Source organism: Suillus fuscotomentosus (genome assembly GCF_016647785.1).
Source record: "Suillus fuscotomentosus strain FC203 chromosome Unknown F5891scaffold_349, whole genome shotgun sequence".
Classification (NCBI taxonomy): domain Eukaryota; kingdom Fungi; phylum Basidiomycota; class Agaricomycetes; order Boletales; family Suillaceae; genus Suillus; species Suillus fuscotomentosus.
Window position 1 is genome coordinate 14,884 of NW_024539861.1, and position 20,359 is coordinate 35,242.

At 48.6% G+C, this 20,359-nt stretch overlaps 6 protein-coding genes across 6 annotated transcripts; 3 read left to right on the top strand and 3 right to left on the bottom strand.

Moving 5' to 3' along the window:
• Nucleotides 1–4,467: 4,467 nt before the first annotated feature.
• Nucleotides 4,468–5,011, top strand: F5891DRAFT_1202041 (uncharacterized protein; the record flags this gene model as incomplete). The annotated part of the gene is made up of 4 exons (XM_041368924.1): nucleotides 4,468–4,725; nucleotides 4,764–4,814; nucleotides 4,874–4,891; nucleotides 4,943–5,011. The coding sequence occupies 4 exons, from the start codon at nucleotides 4,468–4,470 to the stop codon at nucleotides 5,009–5,011; spliced, it is 396 nt and encodes a 131-aa protein (XP_041216357.1).
• A 452-nt stretch (nucleotides 5,012–5,463) lies between these two features.
• On the bottom strand, nucleotides 5,464–6,201 carry F5891DRAFT_970140 (uncharacterized protein; the record flags this gene model as incomplete). The annotated part of the gene is made up of 2 exons (XM_041376336.1): nucleotides 5,464–6,100; nucleotides 6,155–6,201. The coding sequence occupies 2 exons, from the start codon at nucleotides 6,199–6,201 to the stop codon at nucleotides 5,464–5,466; spliced, it is 684 nt and encodes a 227-aa protein (XP_041216358.1).
• Nucleotides 6,202–8,078: 1,877 nt separating this feature from the next.
• Nucleotides 8,079–9,193, bottom strand: F5891DRAFT_970128 (uncharacterized protein; the record flags this gene model as incomplete). The annotated part of the gene is made up of 5 exons (XM_041376332.1): nucleotides 8,079–8,222; nucleotides 8,281–8,415; nucleotides 8,467–8,540; nucleotides 8,596–8,764; nucleotides 8,828–9,193. The coding sequence occupies 5 exons, from the start codon at nucleotides 9,191–9,193 to the stop codon at nucleotides 8,079–8,081; spliced, it is 888 nt and encodes a 295-aa protein (XP_041216359.1).
• Nucleotides 9,194–13,911: 4,718 nt separating this feature from the next.
• Nucleotides 13,912–16,696, top strand: F5891DRAFT_1202045 (uncharacterized protein; the record flags this gene model as incomplete). Its single annotated transcript, XM_041368925.1, has 7 exons — nucleotides 13,912–13,992; nucleotides 14,043–14,174; nucleotides 14,228–14,692; nucleotides 14,743–14,784; nucleotides 14,830–15,196; nucleotides 15,249–16,227; nucleotides 16,288–16,696. The coding sequence occupies 7 exons, from the start codon at nucleotides 13,912–13,914 to the stop codon at nucleotides 16,694–16,696; spliced, it is 2,475 nt and encodes an 824-aa protein (XP_041216360.1).
• Nucleotides 16,697–17,037: 341 nt separating this feature from the next.
• Nucleotides 17,038–17,310, bottom strand: F5891DRAFT_970135 (uncharacterized protein; the record flags this gene model as incomplete). Its single annotated transcript, XM_041376335.1, has 1 exon — nucleotides 17,038–17,310. The coding sequence occupies one exon, from the start codon at nucleotides 17,308–17,310 to the stop codon at nucleotides 17,038–17,040; it is 273 nt and encodes a 90-aa protein (XP_041216361.1).
• Nucleotides 17,311–19,066: 1,756 nt separating this feature from the next.
• Nucleotides 19,067–19,783, top strand: F5891DRAFT_1087926 (uncharacterized protein). The gene is made up of 3 exons (XM_041363484.1): nucleotides 19,067–19,136; nucleotides 19,187–19,360; nucleotides 19,415–19,783. Exons 1-3 carry the CDS (start codon nucleotides 19,071–19,073, stop codon nucleotides 19,769–19,771), a joined length of 597 nt encoding a protein of 198 aa, XP_041216362.1. The 5' UTR covers nucleotides 19,067–19,070; the 3' UTR covers nucleotides 19,772–19,783.
• Nucleotides 19,784–20,359: the final 576 nt, after the last annotated feature.

Sequence of the window (20,359 nt, forward strand, 5' to 3'; positions counted from 1 at the left end):
TACGCTTAGATTCGCTTAGATTCGCCTAAGGCCACATGGTTTTCGCTTACCTCGCTTGAACTTCTATTTGGAAACTCGCGTGGTTTTCTCGCGTGGCTTTCGAGCGCCGACTCACTTGCCCATTAGAGCAGCGCACTACGCAATACAAGTATTTTCCTTATTGTAATGTAATTGTTTATGTTACATGCATACAGTAAATAATAAAATTGAAAATGGAACAACATGATATAATTTTGCAGACAGGGGGACAACAAATATATGTGGTGACAGGAAATGAATGAGAAAAGGTTGTGAAAAAATAAATAAAAAATAGAGAAAGTAGAGAGACTTGACAACTGGAGAACAGGAGATAGTGAGGAGACAGGAAAATTGGGAATGGGAAACAGGGAGAATGGGAGGAGATAGGAGAACAGAAGATGGGGAGGATGGGAAAATGGGAAACAGGGAAACAGGGAGATCGGGAGGATGGGAGATGGGAAACAGAGAGATCAGGAGGTCGGGAGATGGGAAACAGACAGATCAGGAGGTCGGGAGATGGGAAACAGAGAGATCGGGAAGATGGGAGATGGGAGATGGGAGACGGGAGACAGGAGACGGGAGACGGGAGACGGGAGATGGGAGACGGGAGACGGGAGACGGGAGACGGGAGACGGGAGACGGGAGACGGGAGTAGGGAGTAGGGAGTAGGGAGTAGGGAGTAGGGAGTAGGGAGTAGGGAGTAGGGAGACGGGAGACGGGAGACGGGAGACGGGAGACGGGAGACGGGAGACGGGAGATGAGAGACAGGAGACGGGAGACAGGAGACAGGAGTAGGAAGCAGGGAGTAGGGAGACGGGAGACGGGAGACGGGAGACGGGAGACGGGAGACGGGAGACGGGAGACGGGAGACGGGAGATGGGAGACAGGAGTAGGAAGCAGGGAGACGGGAGACGGGAGACGGGAGACGGGAGACGGGAGACGGGAGACGGGAGACGGGAGACGGGAGACGGGAGACGGGAGACGGGAGACGGGAGACGGGAGACGGGAGACGGGAGACGGGAGACGGGAGACGGGAGATGGGAGACAGGAGTAGGAAGCAGGGAGACGGGAGACGGGAGACGGGAGACGGGAGACGGGAGACGGGAGACGGGAGACGGGAGACGGGAGACGGGAGACGGGAGACGGGAGACGGGAGACGGGAGACGGGAGACGGGAGACGGGAGACGGGAGACGGGAGACGGGAGACGGGAGATGGGAGACGGGAGTAGGGAGACGGGAGTAGGGAGTAGGGAGTAGGGAGCAGGGAGCAGGGAGCAGGGAGCAGGGAGTAGGGATTAGCATGGGTATACCCCATGGTAACACTTTTTCCAATCACATATATTACCATTTGAAGGCAAATGTACAACTTCAAAATTTTATACTTATCCATCACTCCTATGGTAATCAATTTGGGGATATATTTCCAGGGGTACAGGGGTCTTCAGATCCAAACCCCTACCCCTACCCTCAAGTTTCCCATACCCCTGCTGATCCCTAGATGGGAGGCAGGGGAAAATGGGAAAATAAATACATTCAATGATACTGTTACATATTTTGTATTTTTACATTTGTCAAAATCCTGCTCAAAGAACATAGGGAAGAGACTGATCTTATGTACTACAAGAGTACCAATCACCTTCAAACATTGTGTGTCTGTATACTATGTTTGCCATAGTCTTCTCCTCGGCCTCTGTAGGAAATAGTGCCTGAATGTCTCTTTGACATTGCACACTCAATAGTGCAGTGTAAAGCTGACTGTGTGTGAACAAATCTGTATGAAGGCCCAGCACAGGCAGGAAAGTCATGCAAATTGGTTCCACAGGATCAAATGTTTCATCCTTACATATTGTAAATGTACTTTTATGTGGTGTGATAGATTGTACTTTGAGTTTTTTCAAAAAAGCTACTCATAAATGTATTTCAAAAGTGTCCAAAATGTACAATTTATTAGAATGCAGCCTGAAGTCAAAAGAGGGTGCAACCCTCCTTGGCTTCCTGTGACGAAGGAACAATGCTCATCAGGAGCCTTCTGAATTATTGGGATGAAGCTGAGGCCAGGGAGCTTAAAAAGAGCGCGAAGCGCTCTTTTTTTGCGACCTGTGCCGAAGGCAGAATGGGTGTGGACTAGTCTAAGAAGTAAAGTACAACGGTTTTCGGAAATGTTCGCGCGCTCGCGTGGCTTTCGCGTATTTCGCATGTTTCGCGTATTTCGCCAAAGGCCATGTGGTTTTCGCTTACCTCGCTTAACCTCGATTTGGAAACTCGCGTGGTTTTCATGTATATTTCGAGCGGCGACTCCAACAACCTCACCCATTGGGAATGTTGCGCAACAACATTGGTAACTGTATGTGTACATGGCATTAAATAATGTGTTTGAGCAGGGGGACAACAGGATTTGAGTGTTTTGCCTACTGCAATTATTAGTAGTGACTGTATATGTACATAAATGGAACAACATATGATACAATTACAGACAGGGAGATAACAAATGTGGTGACAGGAGATAAGATTCAAATAAAAAAAGGAGACAAAGACAATGTAGACTCAAAAACCAGAGAATGTGATGACAGGAAAATGGGGAAATGGGAGAACAGGAGACAGGAGATGGGAGACTGAGAGAACAGAGACGGGAGAACAGGAGACAGGAGATGGGAGACTGAGAGAACAGAGACGGGAGACGGGAGACGGGAGACGGGAGACGGGAGACGGGAGACGGGAGTAGGGAGACGGGAGTAGGGAGTAGGGAGTAGGGAGTAGGGAGACGGGAGACGGGAGACGGGAGACGGGAGACGGGAGTAGGGAGACGGGAGATGGGAGACAGGGAGACGGGAGACGGGAGACGGGAGACGGGAGACGGGAGACGGGAGACGGGAGTAGGGAGACGGGAGTAGGGAGTAGGGAGTAGGGAGACGGGAGACGGGAGCAGGGAGCAGGGAGCAGGGAGACGGGAGACGGGAGACGGGAGACGGGAGACGGGAGACGGGAGACGGGAGACGGGAGTAGGGAGACGGGAGACGGGAGACGGGAGACGGGAGACGGGAGACGGGAGACGGGAGACGGGAGATGGGAGACAGGAGACGGGAGACAGGAGACAGGAGTAGGAAGCAGGGAGTAGGGAGACGGGAGACGGGAGACGGGAGACGGGAGACGGGAGACGGGAGACGGGAGACGGGAGACGGGAGACGGGAGACGGGAGACGGGAGACGGGAGACGGGAGATGGGAGACAGGAGTAGGAAGCAGGGAGTAGGGAGACGGGAGACGGGAGACGGGAGACGGGAGACGGGAGACGGGAGACGGGAGACGGGAGACGGGAGACGGGAGACGGGAGACGGGAGACGGGAGACGGGAGACGGGAGACGGGAGACGGGAGACGGGAGACGGGAGACGGGAGACGGGAGACGGGAGACGGGAGACGGGAGATGGGAGACAGGAGACAGGAGACAGGAGACAGGAGTAGGAAGCAGGGAGTAGGGAGACGGGAGACGGGAGACGGGAGACGGGAGACGGGAGATGGGAGACAGGAGACAGGAGACAGGAGACAGGAGTAGGAAGCAGGGAGTAGGGAGTAGGGAGTAGGGATTAGCATGGGTATACCCCATGGTAACATTTTTTCCAATCACATATATTACCATTTGAAGGCACATGTACAACTTCAAAATTTTATACTGATCCATCACTCCTATGGTAATCAATTTGGAGGTATATTCCCAGGGGTACAGGGGTCTTCAGATCCAAACCCCTACCCCTATCCTCAAGGGTTTCCCATACCCCTGCTGATCCCTAGATGGGAAGCAGGGAAAAATGGGAAAACAAATACATTCAATGATACTGTTACATATTTTGTATTTTTATATTGGTCAAAATCCTGCTCAAAGAACATAGCACTGACTGATTGTATGTAGTACTATGTACTTTTAGGTGGTGTGATAGATTGTACTTTGAGTTTTTTTGAAAAGCTGCTCATAAATATATTTCAAAATCATTCAAAATGCACAATTTATTAGGATGCAGCCTGAGGCCAGGAAGCCAAAGGAGGGCGTAGCCCTCCTTGGCTTCCTGTGACGAAGGAACAACACTCATTTTTCTCCCCTGAAGGAGCGCGTAGCGCTCCTTCGATTTGTGCCGAAGGCACAACGGGCGTGAGCTCGTCTCTGGATGATAACCAAAAGTCATCCATGTGGTCCTCAAAACTCTAATTCATTCTCAAAAGTCTTCCACGTGGTTTCTCAGAACTCTCTTCTTGACACAAAAGTCGTCCACATGGTACCTTCAGTAGAGTCCTACTGTTGTCCTCATTGTCGTTGACGATGAGCCACGCAGCGCCGCGCGTCGGGTCACGCGTCACATAGGCGGGTGCGTACTTTCCTTGAATAGTAATTATTTATTTACAATTATGGTTTGACTGCTTTTAAGTTTTGACTGATGACCTTGCTGCTGCACCCTATGCGATGACACGAGCACACTGTCTACCACCCGTACCTGCATTCTGCTCACTTGCGTCATTCGTAACATTATCTTACTCCCTCGACATCAACCACAATGCTACGGGCAGCCTCAAAGACACGACCGCGAACCTGAAGAACGGCCAAGGATTCACCGTGAACATCATCAGCGAGGCATTCGTCGAGAATGCAAATGCAACTGCCGTAGACGCTCCTCCCGACTTCGACGAGTGGGCTCTCAGCGGTCTGACAAAGGAGAAATGCGTATGTGTGTCACTATTTCTGACGAGTCGTCACGTCAGTTTTACGTTTCTAGCCAGATCGCACCTTTTGCCAGCCAGCTTGTAGCACAGGTGCTCAGCTGCCCAGCCTCAGAGGAGCCAACTCATATCCGGTTCCTTCTGAATGACAGTGTGGTGCCAGTAACAAGGTCAGCGTCCTCGAATCTTGAATTTATACATCTATAGACCTGACCATATAGGAACCGCGGTACGACTCCAACAAGCTTGAAGCCGTGAGTACCACATTGCTTATACCGCTTGTGTCTTAATTCTTTTCACGGTTAGCTTTGGAATTTTCCGCCTCACCGACCCCCCAGGCTTGCAAACAATTTTGGAGATGTCTCTTTACATAATGGTTCAATAACCTCTTGCGATAGGTCATGAACTACCCGCCTGTCATCTCATTTGCAATCAACCACAATCCTGCGGCGGGCTGCCTTGAAGACACGGTCACGAACGTGAAGAACGGCCAAGGATTCACCGTGAACATCAACGCTGACGATACGGCGCACCCATCATTGCACCTGATTCGTAGTAGCATGGGAAATGCTGTGGGAGGAGGTGCTTCTCAACGCGCAAAAGGTACGATGACATCTATGATTTCGTGGCCCATGTTGACTTTGGCAATGCATAACATAGGCTACTGAACTCAATCCTTCGTCGCAACGTTACGACAAAGCCATCGAGACCTTCAAAATCATGTTGTGTTAGACAAATGTAGTTACTCTGTCGAAGACATTAACTGAATGCACATCGCCAAAGCTTGCTCCCAAAAATGCCTCCTGCTGTGAATGGTCCCGTCATCCGTAAACTGTGCCAAGTGAGCATGTAGGTGAGTGAGTTGTTCAGGAGACAATGGACAGTTGGGCTCGTCCACTTCAATAAGATTGAGGGTCTCTGGAACGTAGGCCACAAAGGGGTTGTTGCCAAGAGGGTCTGGTTGGTTGACCATGTCATGATGTGAGCGAATACCATGGTTGTCTACACCATCCCAATCGATCCCATACTCAGCAACAGCTTCGTCACTTTGAAGGGTGTCCTCTGGAGGATGAAATGTAGGTGCCACCTCAAATCCACGCGCACCATGCTGCAGCATACTGAGGAAACACATTTCGTGGGGGCTTGACATGCCATGGTCATAGGTACTCATCCTATGATGGTTCCATGCCTCAGCCCAGCCATGAATCTCGCGTCCCAGGACATCAAGGAATAAATGATGAAGCAGCCATATATGGTGCGCATTGTCGACATTGAGCCCACTGCTGACTTCCAGATCTTGAAGAAAAAGTTTCCACTTGGAGCCGATTCCGTTGGTCAAATCCACCCATAGGCGCTCGATACGTATATTATGGACACTTCTAAGGGGTGCATTAGGAGCGCTCAGACAAGTGTTCTAAAAAGAGCAAGCATACCGCCCCCATATATATGATCCTCGTCCAGGCCCTCGTGAAGCCTCCATAAATCTAGCAACTTCTACATTTTCGACTCCATGGTCTCCACGAACACGACTAGGAAGGCCGTGGGTCTGAACAATCTCTTGAAAAAGTTCCAAGACAGTTTGCGCACGATTATTGTTGTGTGCACGAAGTCCAGTGATGTATCGTGAGTAGCCGTCAATGAATCCATGGATTATAATCTTCCACCGAATAAGGCCTGTCAATTGTGTAAAATGTATCAAGAACAAGAGGTGAATAAAGTAGTACTTGCCATGCTGGCCATCATGATGAGTCAGGGAATTATAACCCTTGACATTGTATACTCGCCGAGTGATACGGCGCACACCAAATGCAGCCACAGGAGGGCCATGGACCCGGGAATATGATGCTTGAATATGAGAGCGAGGTACACTGACTCCCATGTAACGAAGTTGGCCATCAATCATGCGGCGGCCTAGACGTGGGTAATGGGTGAGAATTTGCAACATGGCGCTATCCAGCTCATCATCAGAGAGTACTGATTGAGCTCCGGTGGAGGATGTATAGTATCTACATGTGACACCACCTTCGTCAGTGAATTCAATATATACTGGGTGTCCTGGTTCTACAAGCTCATTCTCTAGCGCCCGGCGTCGAACAGTGCGTGAGGATACACCAAAAACACCTGCAAGACGTGTGGGTCCAGCAAATTGCAAGGCTGTCTCTAGAATGTCAGGGTTGATTTCAATGCGAGGGCGTCCACGAGATCGGTTCTGGATGGTAGTAACAGCTTCTATAGGTGGGGCATCAGGGTAATCCGCTGATCGGCCCTTTGCTTCGTCAAGATCGGCTACCATTAAATCCAGACTGGACTCCATAGTAGCCAATGTGACTTCTGGTACAATCGCACGATGCTGACATCATTATAAGATAGGCAGGAAGCTGATATTGGGGTGACTTACCTGTGTTATATCAGCTCTCAACTGTTGGCACGCTTGAACATGTAGCTGAAGGCGAGCAGCATCACCCAGCTGAGTAAGAAGGGCAACACGGACATCATCTTTCAATTGGTTGAAAGAACAGATAATGTTCTGTAATGGAAGAGGGAGGTGAGTGAGGTCAACACTGTCGTCACTCATGAGAATAGCACAGTCAGAGATAGAGACCACCTTTCAGACGTTAGGGTTGGAACGTGGTGGGTGCTAAGATAGGCTGCACGACCAGTATAGCAATTGTCCAACTTGATATTCAATAGCGTGAAGCTCGCGGGACTTCTCTATATGGGAGACATAGTTATAAAATTTATGCTGCAAAATTTACAATTGTCTGCGCCAGTCTGACGGTCTCTGAGGATAACAAATACAAGCAAGATCTGCATAACCGAATCAATGTCCGAGCTCCACCATGCCGTTCCCAAGACCACGAACACCAATGCGCAAATGCCCAGCACACGCCAGCAACTGCTGACGTGCCTCAGACGAATACGGACGATGGACGATATCAGGAGAAGGGAAGACAAGGAGAAGAACGAGAATGAGAGTTAGTTGTATTGTATGACGTACCACGATGACCTTCCACGCGAGATCGAATGCGCTACATGTTGTCGAGAGCCGCAGTGAAATGGTCGGCGGCTTCTTCATGACATGCGCCACCCAAGGCTTTGATTCCGAGTTGAACGTGTAGATATCCCTGATGTGTGAGTTGTAAAGATGAGTGTTGACGACCAAGCATAGATGATACTTACTTGCACGACACGACGTGGCAGTTCTTCGTCAGTAGATAAGTCTCCATCTATGTATGCATCGCGGGCCATTGTAATAGCGATAGTCTGCAAGAAGCATGCTCAATTTGTGGTATATGAGTCAGGGATGGAAACATGCCTTTGGATGAGTACCCTGAGGTACTGCCCACTCTGAGATCATCATATCGCCGCCTCCGCTGAGGATGTGGTCTGAAACTTGAGGGTGAACCTGGGTCCAGGGTGACAATTTGAGTATGCATTCATGGGGACACTGACTGGAGCGTACTCTCTAGTGATTTCTGCGTTGTCCGAATCCACGACATCCTAGAAGTCGATATGTCAAAACACATAAAAAAACAAATTTCAAGAGATGGGAAAGGACTTTAATTATGATCACTAACGTTGATTGAAATAGACTCGGGTTAGATGCTGGGTCGAGGATGATCGAGCTTGATTGGAACGACTGGCATAAGCTTGCGATGTCTCGGCTCAGGGCGAAGTTGCTCCAGAATAGCACCTATGTAAACGACATCAGGCAACCATGAGAAACATACAGCAGGCAGCAAACCAAGTTAGAGATCGCAGTATTGAATAGCGCGAGCAATATATCTTCTTGAGCAGAACGCTCAATACTATGAACACCTATCAAAGAAAGATATCAATGTGAAACATCCAATGATGGTTTAATTCGACATACCTTCAAAATCCAAAGCAACAATAAGAGCATCTTTAGTCGGAGTTACTGACATCCAAACCTCTTCTGTCATATGCATCGCCGATCCCGCGAATGACGTATCCACAAGGTGGTTCAAGGAAAAGCTCTTCCCCACCAATTGTTCGCCCATAGACGACACAACTTTGACCGGCTTGAAGAAGATGGCACCGGATAAAGTCAGTATCGCTCGACCCGAGGCGTTCATGTATCATACTTTTTTCGCCATGTATGACTGGAACAAAGACTCATACCAACCAAAAGACAGGTGATTGACAATACGGTTAACATCTGCACCGAGGAGGGACTTCTCAAGTTCGGTTGAATATACACCATCCTTGAGTGGAATGAAACGATTCTCTCTCGTCACTGCGATGTGAATTGGAATGAGGCAGAGGATGTCCACCAACCATTCCCCGGCTCTGAACTTCGACATGCTCCAGTCAGCAGCTCTAAGGAGGCTATTGGAAAAATCGGAAAATGTAGTGGCAGAGATGGTCATTGATTTTAGGATGGTTCCCATTGGCTTCTTTGACGTCCTTTCAAAGTTGTAAATAAGGTCGTGGAAGTGTGGTGAGAACATATGATGATCCCGATTTGTAATGAACACCAATGTTCACGGACATCTGTTACTGGACGACATGATCGTCTCCCGCTGAACGGCTAGTGTAAAGCGCCATATCACACTATGAGATGCACGAGTCTCTACAACGAGTCCACACGTCGGCGTGACAATCAATGAGACAGTTATGTGCAGTGGCGTTCTCGGACTGAAAAACTCCTCCTCATCCGCCCTTCTCTTTAGAGGTAAACTCCGTAGCCCTGCGAGTGGTGTCGAGAGCGAATGATCGACAAGAATTTGAGTCGATGTCAAGCGTAACCAGATGAACAATGCTCCTTGGCCAGAGATTAATATATGGGCTGTTATCAATAATTTCGTCAGAGTTCGTAAATACGAGAGTGACTGGACTTACATGAGTAATATTTTCGTGTCTCCTCGAGACGGATTCGATGACGAAGGTGTACCTATGGACTTGAGATGAAGGCGAAGTAAAATAAGTGCGGAACCACTAATGCATGAGACCCTGTTTGCGAAAGATCATTGATTTCGGTCAGGCAAGACAATTGAGCTGCCAGTGACTTTACTCCAAAAAGTGTATACCATTCCTCTGGGCTTTCATGCGAAATTTTTCCTTTGCTGATCGATTTCAAGGTTTCCTTAACATGTGTCATGTCCTCGTGGATATTGATATTGATGAGAGGAACACGCCTTGAAGGGCGATGAACTGTGGGCACACCAGATCTCACACAGATCTGGCAGCCAAGCACGGAGATCTCACACAGATCCCGATTCGCACCACAGCTCAAGCGCTCGTCCTCAAGGACTTGAAGCGATGAAAATGGGTTGTAGGTTGCAGACCGTTGTAGTAATGCCAAGGTCACAAGTGTGATGGGCATCGTGAAAATGCTGCACCACTGCTTTCCAAATAAGTGGGATTCGTCCACCATACGATTCCGATCTCTCACCTTCTGTAATTAGCTTCTTTTCTTGGTTCCAGACTTCGAGTATGTCAGACAGTGCTTGTAGCTCTACCCTCCTCACTTAGTAACTGCCTTTGGTGTAGCCGGGTGGCGAACGGTGTAAATAGGTGGAGCTCGCATGCCTCCATCACCGAATGATGTCTTCTTGCTTGTGAATTTGTCGTTCTGAACATCTGCACACATGTCATTTTCTACCTATCTGCTTTCATTCAATCTGGTATGTGTCTTTCACTTTGGCTGTCCTTTCCGCTTTGACCATTCTTCAGAGCTTCGCTCCTTTGATTCTGCCCTGGGATACAAGGGCATCGCATATGTTTCGGTAAGTGTCCTCCAGTCCTTGTATTCCTTGCATTCTGACCTTTTTTTGGAGACTGTCTCTGTGGCTGTCACAACCGGCCGTTGAAATGTAACCTCATGACTTAGTACCAGCTACATATGTCCATGTATGAATGTACAACTTGTTCAGCTCCAAACTGGAGGCGATACATACAGTGCGGCTTGGAAGCTAGCACGGACGCCAATGGTTCGGGTGTAGCAAGTTGTATACTAGTACTGTGAGATGTACAAGCTCCTGGGAGCCGCGCGCGTCATGATACGTCGCCTCATCTTTACCAGCAAGTACAATTCAGTTACCCTTCTCGCCAAAGTCAAAGGCCCTGGATAGTAACCTTCCCAATATTTTTATGGAAGTGCTGCGCAGTCAACACGCGCCTTACTCTGCCTCGGTGCTTCGAGCTGTTTGAACCATGTCAAGGACGAAGACGTTACAAATGTCGCTACCTTTGGAGTGCACGGAATTCATCATCCATTACTCGGAGATGAAGAGTTTCGGTGAGTTCATACCACTGCGTCATTGCCTGGCACTTAGTGTGATCTTGTTTCTCTTTGTTCAGGGAAATGACTTGGCAAGCACATCTTCAGGGACACGGATGCCGAGATTCGCAGTCACAGTGACGGTCTCAACAACCTCATGCAGCAATTCCGAGACCAAGTGATTGGCAATGCCGCGATCATCCTGGCAGGTTTAGGTAAGGATCAGCCTCACACTCACCGTCAAACCTCTGACGTTCCACGATCCGTGACCTAGCCGAGGATCGGGACCTCAGGGACATGGAGTATGCAGCTGGTGCTGGACTGAATACCTTCAAGTGTTGTCTGCCAGATACTCGGAACGAGCTTTTGACGGAGATCAAGTCTTGGATCAGCAGTACTGAGAAGGACGTGCCACATGTCTTATGGTTGTCTGGCATGGCAGGGGGAGGAAAATCAGCCATCGCCCATACAATAGCCAACTAGTCTAACGAGTTTGGGGGTCTGGGAGCATGCTTCTGCTTCGACCGTACATGGGGAGCAGATCGACTCCACCAGAAGATATTCACCACAATTGCATGTGACTTGGCTGCGCAGTCATGACTTCTTCGTCGATGTGTCTTCGGCACAGAGCAACCTTGCCTTTACCTCGCTTCTGGTCATGAAGCGCGGACTTCGCTTCATCATCTGCTCCTTGAAGAATTCGTACTTGCCTAACTCTTCTGTCCCTGATTTGGAGAAACGAGTCAAAGAATCCATTCCGGCTGAGCTATCATACTCATGTCGATTCTGGGGAACTCATGTCAGCACTATGTCCTTCGAATCGTTACTCGCTAAGGAAGTTGAAGCTTTCTTCGATGGAGAGCACCTCCTTTGGTGGTTGGAAGCACTGGCCCTGACGAAAACCCTCGGCGGCTCTGTAGTGACCCTCTCATCCATCGAAAAATGGTTTTCAGTGCGTAACTCAAGCTTATTATTTTCCCAATGAAATCTTACGAGTAGCGGGGTGGTCGTAGGGTCACGCTGAGTTCATGCATGTTAGTCACGCTACCAGGGATACCATGTGTTTCGTCCAACAGACTTTGATGGTTCTCGAACTAATCTTTGCAACTCGTGCATCAGGCATATCTACGTGTTCAACTTGGAATCAAGGCCTTGGATGGTGCACATCACGAAGAAGCTGCTGACCATTTTGCCACCACCCTCAACTCCTGCGCCCTCTCATTGAGTTCACCCATTCATTTTATGTACGGGGACTTCGTGGTGGTGCGTGAATAACCGTGAATAACTTGCAGACTGCAGATACGGTTATCATGTGCGTTGTCTCTCGCGGTCGCGTCGTTCTCTATGCTGACTTGATAGGTGTACAGAAACTCTAACCCTGGTATGGGCGTCCATGTATATTTCATGGTCTACCAACTCTGTTGCGAGGAGCACAAGTATCTTGCTGGACTGAGGCACGAGAAGAAATCTTTCGAGAAGTTGATCAAGGAACACGGAGTACGTCGCTTTGTTTCACTATCTTATGCATGGTGCGAGTTGTTCATTACTATGTCTAGTCTATGCTCCTGCCGATCTTCGAGGACAAACACACTAGGAAAAGCGATGCAGTCATCAAAACAATCAGCACCCGTCTCGCAGGCGGAAGGAAGGGAATGACGAGGTTAACTCGGTTGCATTGTCGCCAGACGGAAAACAGATTGCATGTGGTTTAGATGATGGAACGATCCAGGTGTGGGATATCGAGACTGGCGAGGCATTGTGACCCCCTCTTCTTGTATGGAATCTGAATGGTAAGCCTCTTGTCTAGAGTAGCTTTCGTTGCTGATGTCATTTAGATCCTGCCATCACTCCTGAGCATTTTGCGCAGACGGCGACTGGAAACCTCCATTTTCACCGAGGGAGATGGCAATGATGGACGGCTATAAGGAAGAAAGATGTCAGGCATCTAGAGACGCTGTTAGACAAACACGATGTTGTATGATCAGCGACAAAGAAGTGCGTCGTTTTATATTGCTGTCATTTATCTACTGACTACTGCTATCCTTGCTCTGACTTCCTGCACTCACTTGACGGGTTCCTAGATCCATACTTCGTGTGCCAAAGTCATCATACCCATTGCCCACCATTCGCATTTCGTGAGTGTCAGAATGGGATCAGCAGCACTGAGGAGGGCGCTCCACACGTTCTATGGTTGTCTGGCACAGCAGGCAAGGGTAAATCGGCTGTTGCCCATACAATAGCCAACTGGTATATCGAAAATGGTGGTCTTCGCTCGTGCTTCTGCTTCGATCGTAGGCAAGCACTTGTATGGTAATATATATCACATTATTATGCCTCGCTTTAATCTGTATCATACCCAGCGCCATCAAAAACTGGTTTTTGTATGTTAGCAAAGTCTTTCAGAACAACTAGGTGCGCAAGATGCCTGTGAGACCTTGCGAAGTTAGTGAGCCAAACGGGCAGATGTTTCATCATGGCATCTATGATGAAGACCAGGATCCTCATGATGGGTTATGGTTGATGAGTAGACTCGTATTAGGAATTTGGTTCGCCTCCAAGAGGCGTTGCCATCTCGTACACTTTTGTACCATATGGTTCACTTGCTTCTCATCTTCTCTGCTTGCTTCCACCACATGTTAATTCTCCGGCATGTCTCCCGATCAGGTACCAACCCTTCTGATCACTCACTGGCACTAGAAACTGGCGGGCACCAGCTTTCTTTCATTCAATAATCTTCTGCTAATTTCTCCCAATTCTCTGTCTTCTGGTGCGTGTTTATCTGTAATTTTCACTGTTACACATCTAATCCACTGTCTCTCATCAGAACTGAAACCATAATCAAGATTGTAATTCCAGTCTACTAATTGCTGCTTTCCGGTGCGCATAGATTTATAATTTTCACCGCAGCATTGTATTCAATCTTCCCTCTTGTTTGTCAGTAAAACCATGTCAGCCCATCACCGGTGTAATCAGTGTCTTTCCCCTGGCTGTTCGTCATTCTTCCCCCAGCCTGCAGATCCATCTAGAGTATGTTTTTTTTCGGTATAACATTCCAAGTCAAGCCTCACTACAATCAGTGCTATTGCGGTCATTCTTCAACATCTCATGACCAAAGTCCGCCCCCAGCAGAACCTATGCGCCGTCCTTCATTCCCACCCAGAGGAGGGATAGGTCCATGCTCTGAATTTCGAAGTGTTGGTAACATCCAGGTATGCATCACAGTGCAAGCTTTTCATCATCTACTTATGCGTTTAATCTTTAGATTGAAGACTATTTTCAACTATGTACATGTGGTCAGCGTTACAGCGAGCATGCGCAAATAGGATCTGTGGCACCCCCCCAATCCAGCACACTGGTTCGGCCACCACCCAGTTCACTTGCTATCCAAAATCAGCCATATCGTGTTCCTTCCACCATTTTGCCGCCCAACAGTTCCACTCTACCGTCTACAAACCATAATTTCTTTTCTGATCTCCCAGCACACTCGATTCCACTGTACCAGTCTCCTGCGATTTCTGGACCTTCGTTGGTCACTGGATACACACCTGCCCATCAAGCTTCCCAGCTGCAGGTCACCCGTGGTCATACCACCTTTGGAGTGCCCATGTCAGGTGTTTCTATGACTACTAATGGTTTACGAGGACGCACTCGTGGCCGTGGCCGTGGAATTGTCATTAGTGCTCCCATGTGTACCCTATGTATCCAGTTAATTCTCATACCTCGAGACGTAAGTGATATGTGCAACTGATTTTATACTCACTCTAATCTTATGTGCAGCGCATGCTGGATTACACATCTCAATATGATGAACACAGTCAGGTTTGACGTTTGCGGAGTGGGGAAGAACTGGCCTCTGATCTGCAGTTTCTCACCGAGCGAGGACTCACACGGGCTGTCACTCTTACTGGACAACGTGATGCTGATTCTGTCATGAATCAGATTCTCCATGCGGTGACGCAGATGGCTCATGATGGCGGGCTAAAATTTCCAACATGGGAGCCTGAACCTCTTTTATTAGCCACTGATGCCCCCAATCGCGAAGTGCGACTGCAGTTCCATGGACTGCCCTTCAGATTCTTGCAGCCAGGCAATTCCAATGCGACTCAGGGACGGAGACATCTCAAGGTAGATTCCAGTTTCTGTTGGCAAACATTAGAAGCTGGCAAGTTCTTCAAGAGGTGTGAGCGCATTAAGAGCCCCGAAGATTCCAGTCTATCGCTTGTATACCTTTGTACGTTGGCATGACTTGGCTCAGCATCATTTACTAACCCAATTGCTTACAGGCCTGAAAGGTGGGGATGTCATCGGTCCATTGATCAAAGGGTCTCCATACCAGCACCACTGCTTTGCCAACCGCATTATTGCCCATCTTATTCAAGGTTATGAAGACCCTCCTGACATCCCTGATCGCTTCACAACTGTGCCGTGCAATTCTGCCTGTCCACCAGAAGATTCAGTTGACCCACTTGAACTAGAGGCTCGCACTCCAGCACCATCACCCGCCATCTGTACTCGGTCCATCCCATCGACACCTGCCACAAGTGCATCGGCTATCAGTACACCATCTTCTGCCTCATCCACCAGCAACAATGTGTCAGCGTCGAACCCAGTGCCACGCTATCACAATCGTGATCGGTCAGCATCCCCTGGACATGCATCTGCTGGTAACACCAGTATTCTGTTTCATCGTGAATCACAATCTCGCCCAGCAGTTCAGGAAAGACTTATTGACCTGCGTCCTTTGGTCCAAATTCCTCGTCCACGGTCACCTGTACGTGCCTACCCTCAGCCTTCATCATCACATGATTCTATCACCCTACCACCTAATCAGTCGCAACCTGCTGCAGCTTCTCTGGTGGACACTGTTCCGGATGGCCTACCATCTTCTGATAATACTGGCAGCACGGTCAGTATTGTTCGCCGCAGCCTTAGACAGGAAACCCGTAGGCATGCACAGGCACATCACGACCCTGGATCACCAACTGTCCCATCAGGCACTATCTTGTTCACATCAATTGATGATCTTTGTAACAGCATCAATGCATCGGCCAATATGGACCATTCCAACATCGTACTGCAGATTGAAGCAGAGTCCCTTATCCACGCTGCCACTGGACTGGTGGGGTGGCTTAAGCACCAACGCCTGCACGCTGATGACCCACATCCATATAAGGCACCCAGTAATGCGTCAACATTTCTCATCCATCCTGATGTGCCTGAAGATCGGCTCAACACATTTTCAATGATCTGGCAAGTGCGGGCGTACGTTAACTCTGACAGTTCATAAATACACTGGCTGACCAACACTTGTTCCTCCACTAGCGGACATGGGGATGCTACAGATAGCATTGGCGATGGGGTCTTGCGCCAGGTCCTTGAGATTGCCCTTGCGCATTGTATATCATGGAAGCCTGCCGGTGACCACAGTGGTGATCGGATCCTGGCAGATGCTGATGGTGATACTTGTGAGACGCTGGATGATGGATATGTGTCCCTCAAGATTTCACGCTTTCCCTCTGAGGACAAGCTCGATGTAGTGTTCGCCCTTGGACAGCTGGCTGCCATCTATATGCTGAAAGTTGGCAATGGACCTGATCCAATCTCACCTGCACTGCTCGAGTGCATTATAAATGGTGTTGATTCCATTGTGGACCTTCCCTGGATTCGGCATTTCTATCAATCCCTTAGCCCAACACTCTCTCTACTGCATCACCAAAAGTCCCAAACCTAGATAAGGTATGCTCAGGTCTTATCATCCGGTATCAGCTTCACCATAGCCACCATGGCCCATCAGCCCAGCCCAGCCCCAGGTCATCCGAGATGGTAAGATCATGAAACTGAATTTTTGCTCATTTAACCATCAGCTGATGGGTCATGCATCATGACTGACATATGATGGCTGCTGAGCAGGCCTGAACAATTTCCAGCACCTTATAGTGGCTTATTGCAGTGGTATGGTAGTACATACTATATGACATCGGCTACGTCGCTCAGCAATTCTTTAGCTGTATCAACATCCATTTGAAATCTCCGTTTCGCGAACCACGAGAGCAAAGCGATGGCAAGATAGAGCTATGTGACACTTCGGTCTGGATGATCAGTGGGGTGCAAGTTGAGGGCCCCTTGAAAAAGAGAGATGGGGATGTCGAGGTCGAAGTATCTTCCGTCCGCTTGGCAACTAACAGACTTTGCCACGGCTAGATTGAACAGCGCTGCAGGGCGGTAGGGATGATCCATGGGACAGAGATCCGAGGCCCGTTCAAAGTGCTTTATGGATTGTTCGAGATCCCCGCTGTTCTGCATCCTGCGGTATCGTGCGAGAAGACGATGTCCGGCGTCCGTCATCAGTGCTAACACTTTCATATCGCTGCATGTAACCTGCACGTTGCAGCTGTCACGTGAACCTCGCAATAAACCCTGACGTGAATCGCCCTAAGCAATTGGATCCATTTAATATCACTAACTAGAGACTCTGTCAGCAGACGCCGCAGATGACTCGTGTATTGCTGGAACTCACAGAGTAAAACGAAAAATGAACACTGATACCGTGCTGGATAGAGTCTAGTTGAAAGAAGAATAACGGGTAGTAGAACCCGATCTGGAAAAGAAAGCCTCTGCAGAATGGTTATTTGGAGAAAGTCAGGAATGTACGTTGCAGGTCTCACCCTATTATTAGGAGCACAAACGGTACATCGTGAATACATCTTCTAGCCGCCACGATATAGTTCACCGGTATTGCCGGCAGATCAAGGTGAGTTCACATGCACAAACACGCAGTTAAGAGAAATAAGCTGATCAACCCTGCGCTTATACGGATGCCGTTGGAAAAACCAAGAGGACTGTTGAGGAGGTTATTGAGCATGATCGGATGGATGATAGCACCTAGCGATGAGCCTGTAACGACGAACGTCATGACCAGTATGGCTTGGGGTGAATCATCGATATCAGCCGAGCGGAGATAGATATCACATACCAGTGATGACGACTTGTTGCACTCCACCGAGTTGCATCTCTCCCGGGTGCTGGGTGGGTTTTCAATAGCCTGGCTCCTCACTAAACAATACGCACATTATCAGGCATGTGGATGATTGGTGTTTCATATACTGGGTAGCAGTATCACGAGGTAGACAATTGATAGCAAGTGGTGCACCAGCGAAGACTTGATAATGAATTAGAGATCATATAATACAAGACCAAATGATTTCTCACCATGCTGTGTCACATAAGCCGTGTCGGGTGACATCACTGAGGCTGCAGTGAGGCGTTGGAATAGAGGCAATGCGCATATACTCACCTTTAGGTATTAAATGCAGATACACTGTGTGGAGAGATAGTAAGTACACTGTACGAGAAGGGGTGGACAGTGTTACCTTGAACAGAAATTCAGGTCATAAACTATGACCAATAGCCGCAAGAGTGGTGGTGGTGGTGGTGGTGGGAAGAGCAGTGGGTACTAGTACCGGTTGAAGAGCGAGCCCAACCCCAACAGCGCAAAAGTGGCCAAGTGGCAAAGGGTACCAAATAAAGGACTTAAGAAAATCGAGCGTGCACAGAAGAGCAGTGATACGGATTCACACATTTGGCACCGATATGGTTTCAACTGACCTGTTTTGTTGTATTGCGCATACAACACTTATTGTGAGACCCAATCGACGGGGAGGCGTGCTTGGAAGTTGGCTGAGTCCACATCGTGAGGTAGTCTGGAGTTTGCTTGGGTACGTCTGGCATGGACATCGAAGCCGTAGCGGTAAAAGAACAGGAGTCCATGATGGACTCGACCGTGACAACTTGAAGCCTCTTCTGTTAACCGGGCATTCAAAGTGGAGTCTGGACTGTATGCATCGCTGATTCGCAGAGAATATCAGGGAGGATCAAACTTACAGAAGTATATCAGGATGTTATCATAATGACAAAAGCATATCATTTGTGTAGCATACACGGGAACAACGGTAAGCTACGAACTACTCGACGTCATAATGATCAAGCGCTGGCGTCATCGTCTCAGCAGCCATCACCCATGATCCAGTAAACCTCGTGACCGTCAGCCTAATAAGGCAATACCGGTTTTCTGGACTTTTGGTGATGTGCCCGTGGAGTATGGATCAATGTCTCACCAACCCGAGGATCGTGTCAAACTGATGCGTATCTTTCATGCACGTATGGATTCATCAGTAAGTAGTCCTAATATCATAGCTGCCATTTTCACACTGAACACCTTCAGTACAACGAGATTATGCAAGCCTCTGAAGACCAATGGCCCCAGATCAGGCGTGATTTCTTCTGTGGTGCACTGCTCGGACATCCAGCTGAAAAGTTAACCAACTCTCGTGAATTCCATGCATTCAAGAACGGCTTTGATAAGTTTCTGACGTTGTCATTGCCATCTCTATGTCATGTGAGAATCACTATTATCCCCGGCACAGGCGCTTGACATTGATCCGACCTTTAGGCATTGGCTCCAATGTCTAAGACATTGTTTCAAGCCATATTCAACCGACGTGTCACAGCTGAATCACTGATCCCACTCTTGCGATTTGAACTTGATGGCGATGGAAACTTTCGGGCACAAATGTCTCCGCTGTTGCGTTCATTCGAGGATGCCTTCCATCGCTATCTCCGGGGTAGTGGTCGTCCAACGGACCCATCATTGGCTGCATTCATCATTCACGATGATGCAGCTGCTGATCCCAACTATCGTGCTCGACGTTTTGTCAAGGTCTTGAGTGGAATCAATCTTCTGCCACCAACCACACTTCGTATTTTCAAGGTGATACACACGGCACCCATCCCTGCAGACTGTACTTAATGATTGATGTCTAGATTAATCTAGTGCAATCCATCCCTGATAGTGCCACCTTTGGCGGTCAATATAATGTAACGTATTTCTTTCGACAGCTGCTGATCTAACCTGTGGCTCCGGTCCTACAGATCCACCAGGACATCATTCCACCACTCCCGCACACTTGTCTTACAAGTTGGACGTCTCATCAACAGCCACTCATTCGTATCTGCAACAACACCCATCTGATGATCCCAATGCATCAACTGTGTTGGATCGCTGCCTCCATATGTTTTTTGGAGCTGCACAGATACTTTAAACGCTCGAATGCCCATTTCAGTATAATGATTTTCAAACGCTAACTGTCTCACCTGCATACATTTTCACGCCAAGTATCCGAGTACCACATCACTGACTCTCACCTGCATATGTTTCAAGTTTTCATGTACTTCTCGCAGCACTCCTTTCGTTTTCCTTTCATTTTGCTAGTCGTGTTAGTGTGACCCGATGTCACCCATATATGTTGCTGCCCCAAGTTTCTTGTACCATCAGTCCTTCTCAATATGGACTGCACGCATTTTCTCTACTAACCTGTTCATTCAAGTTGCACGACTG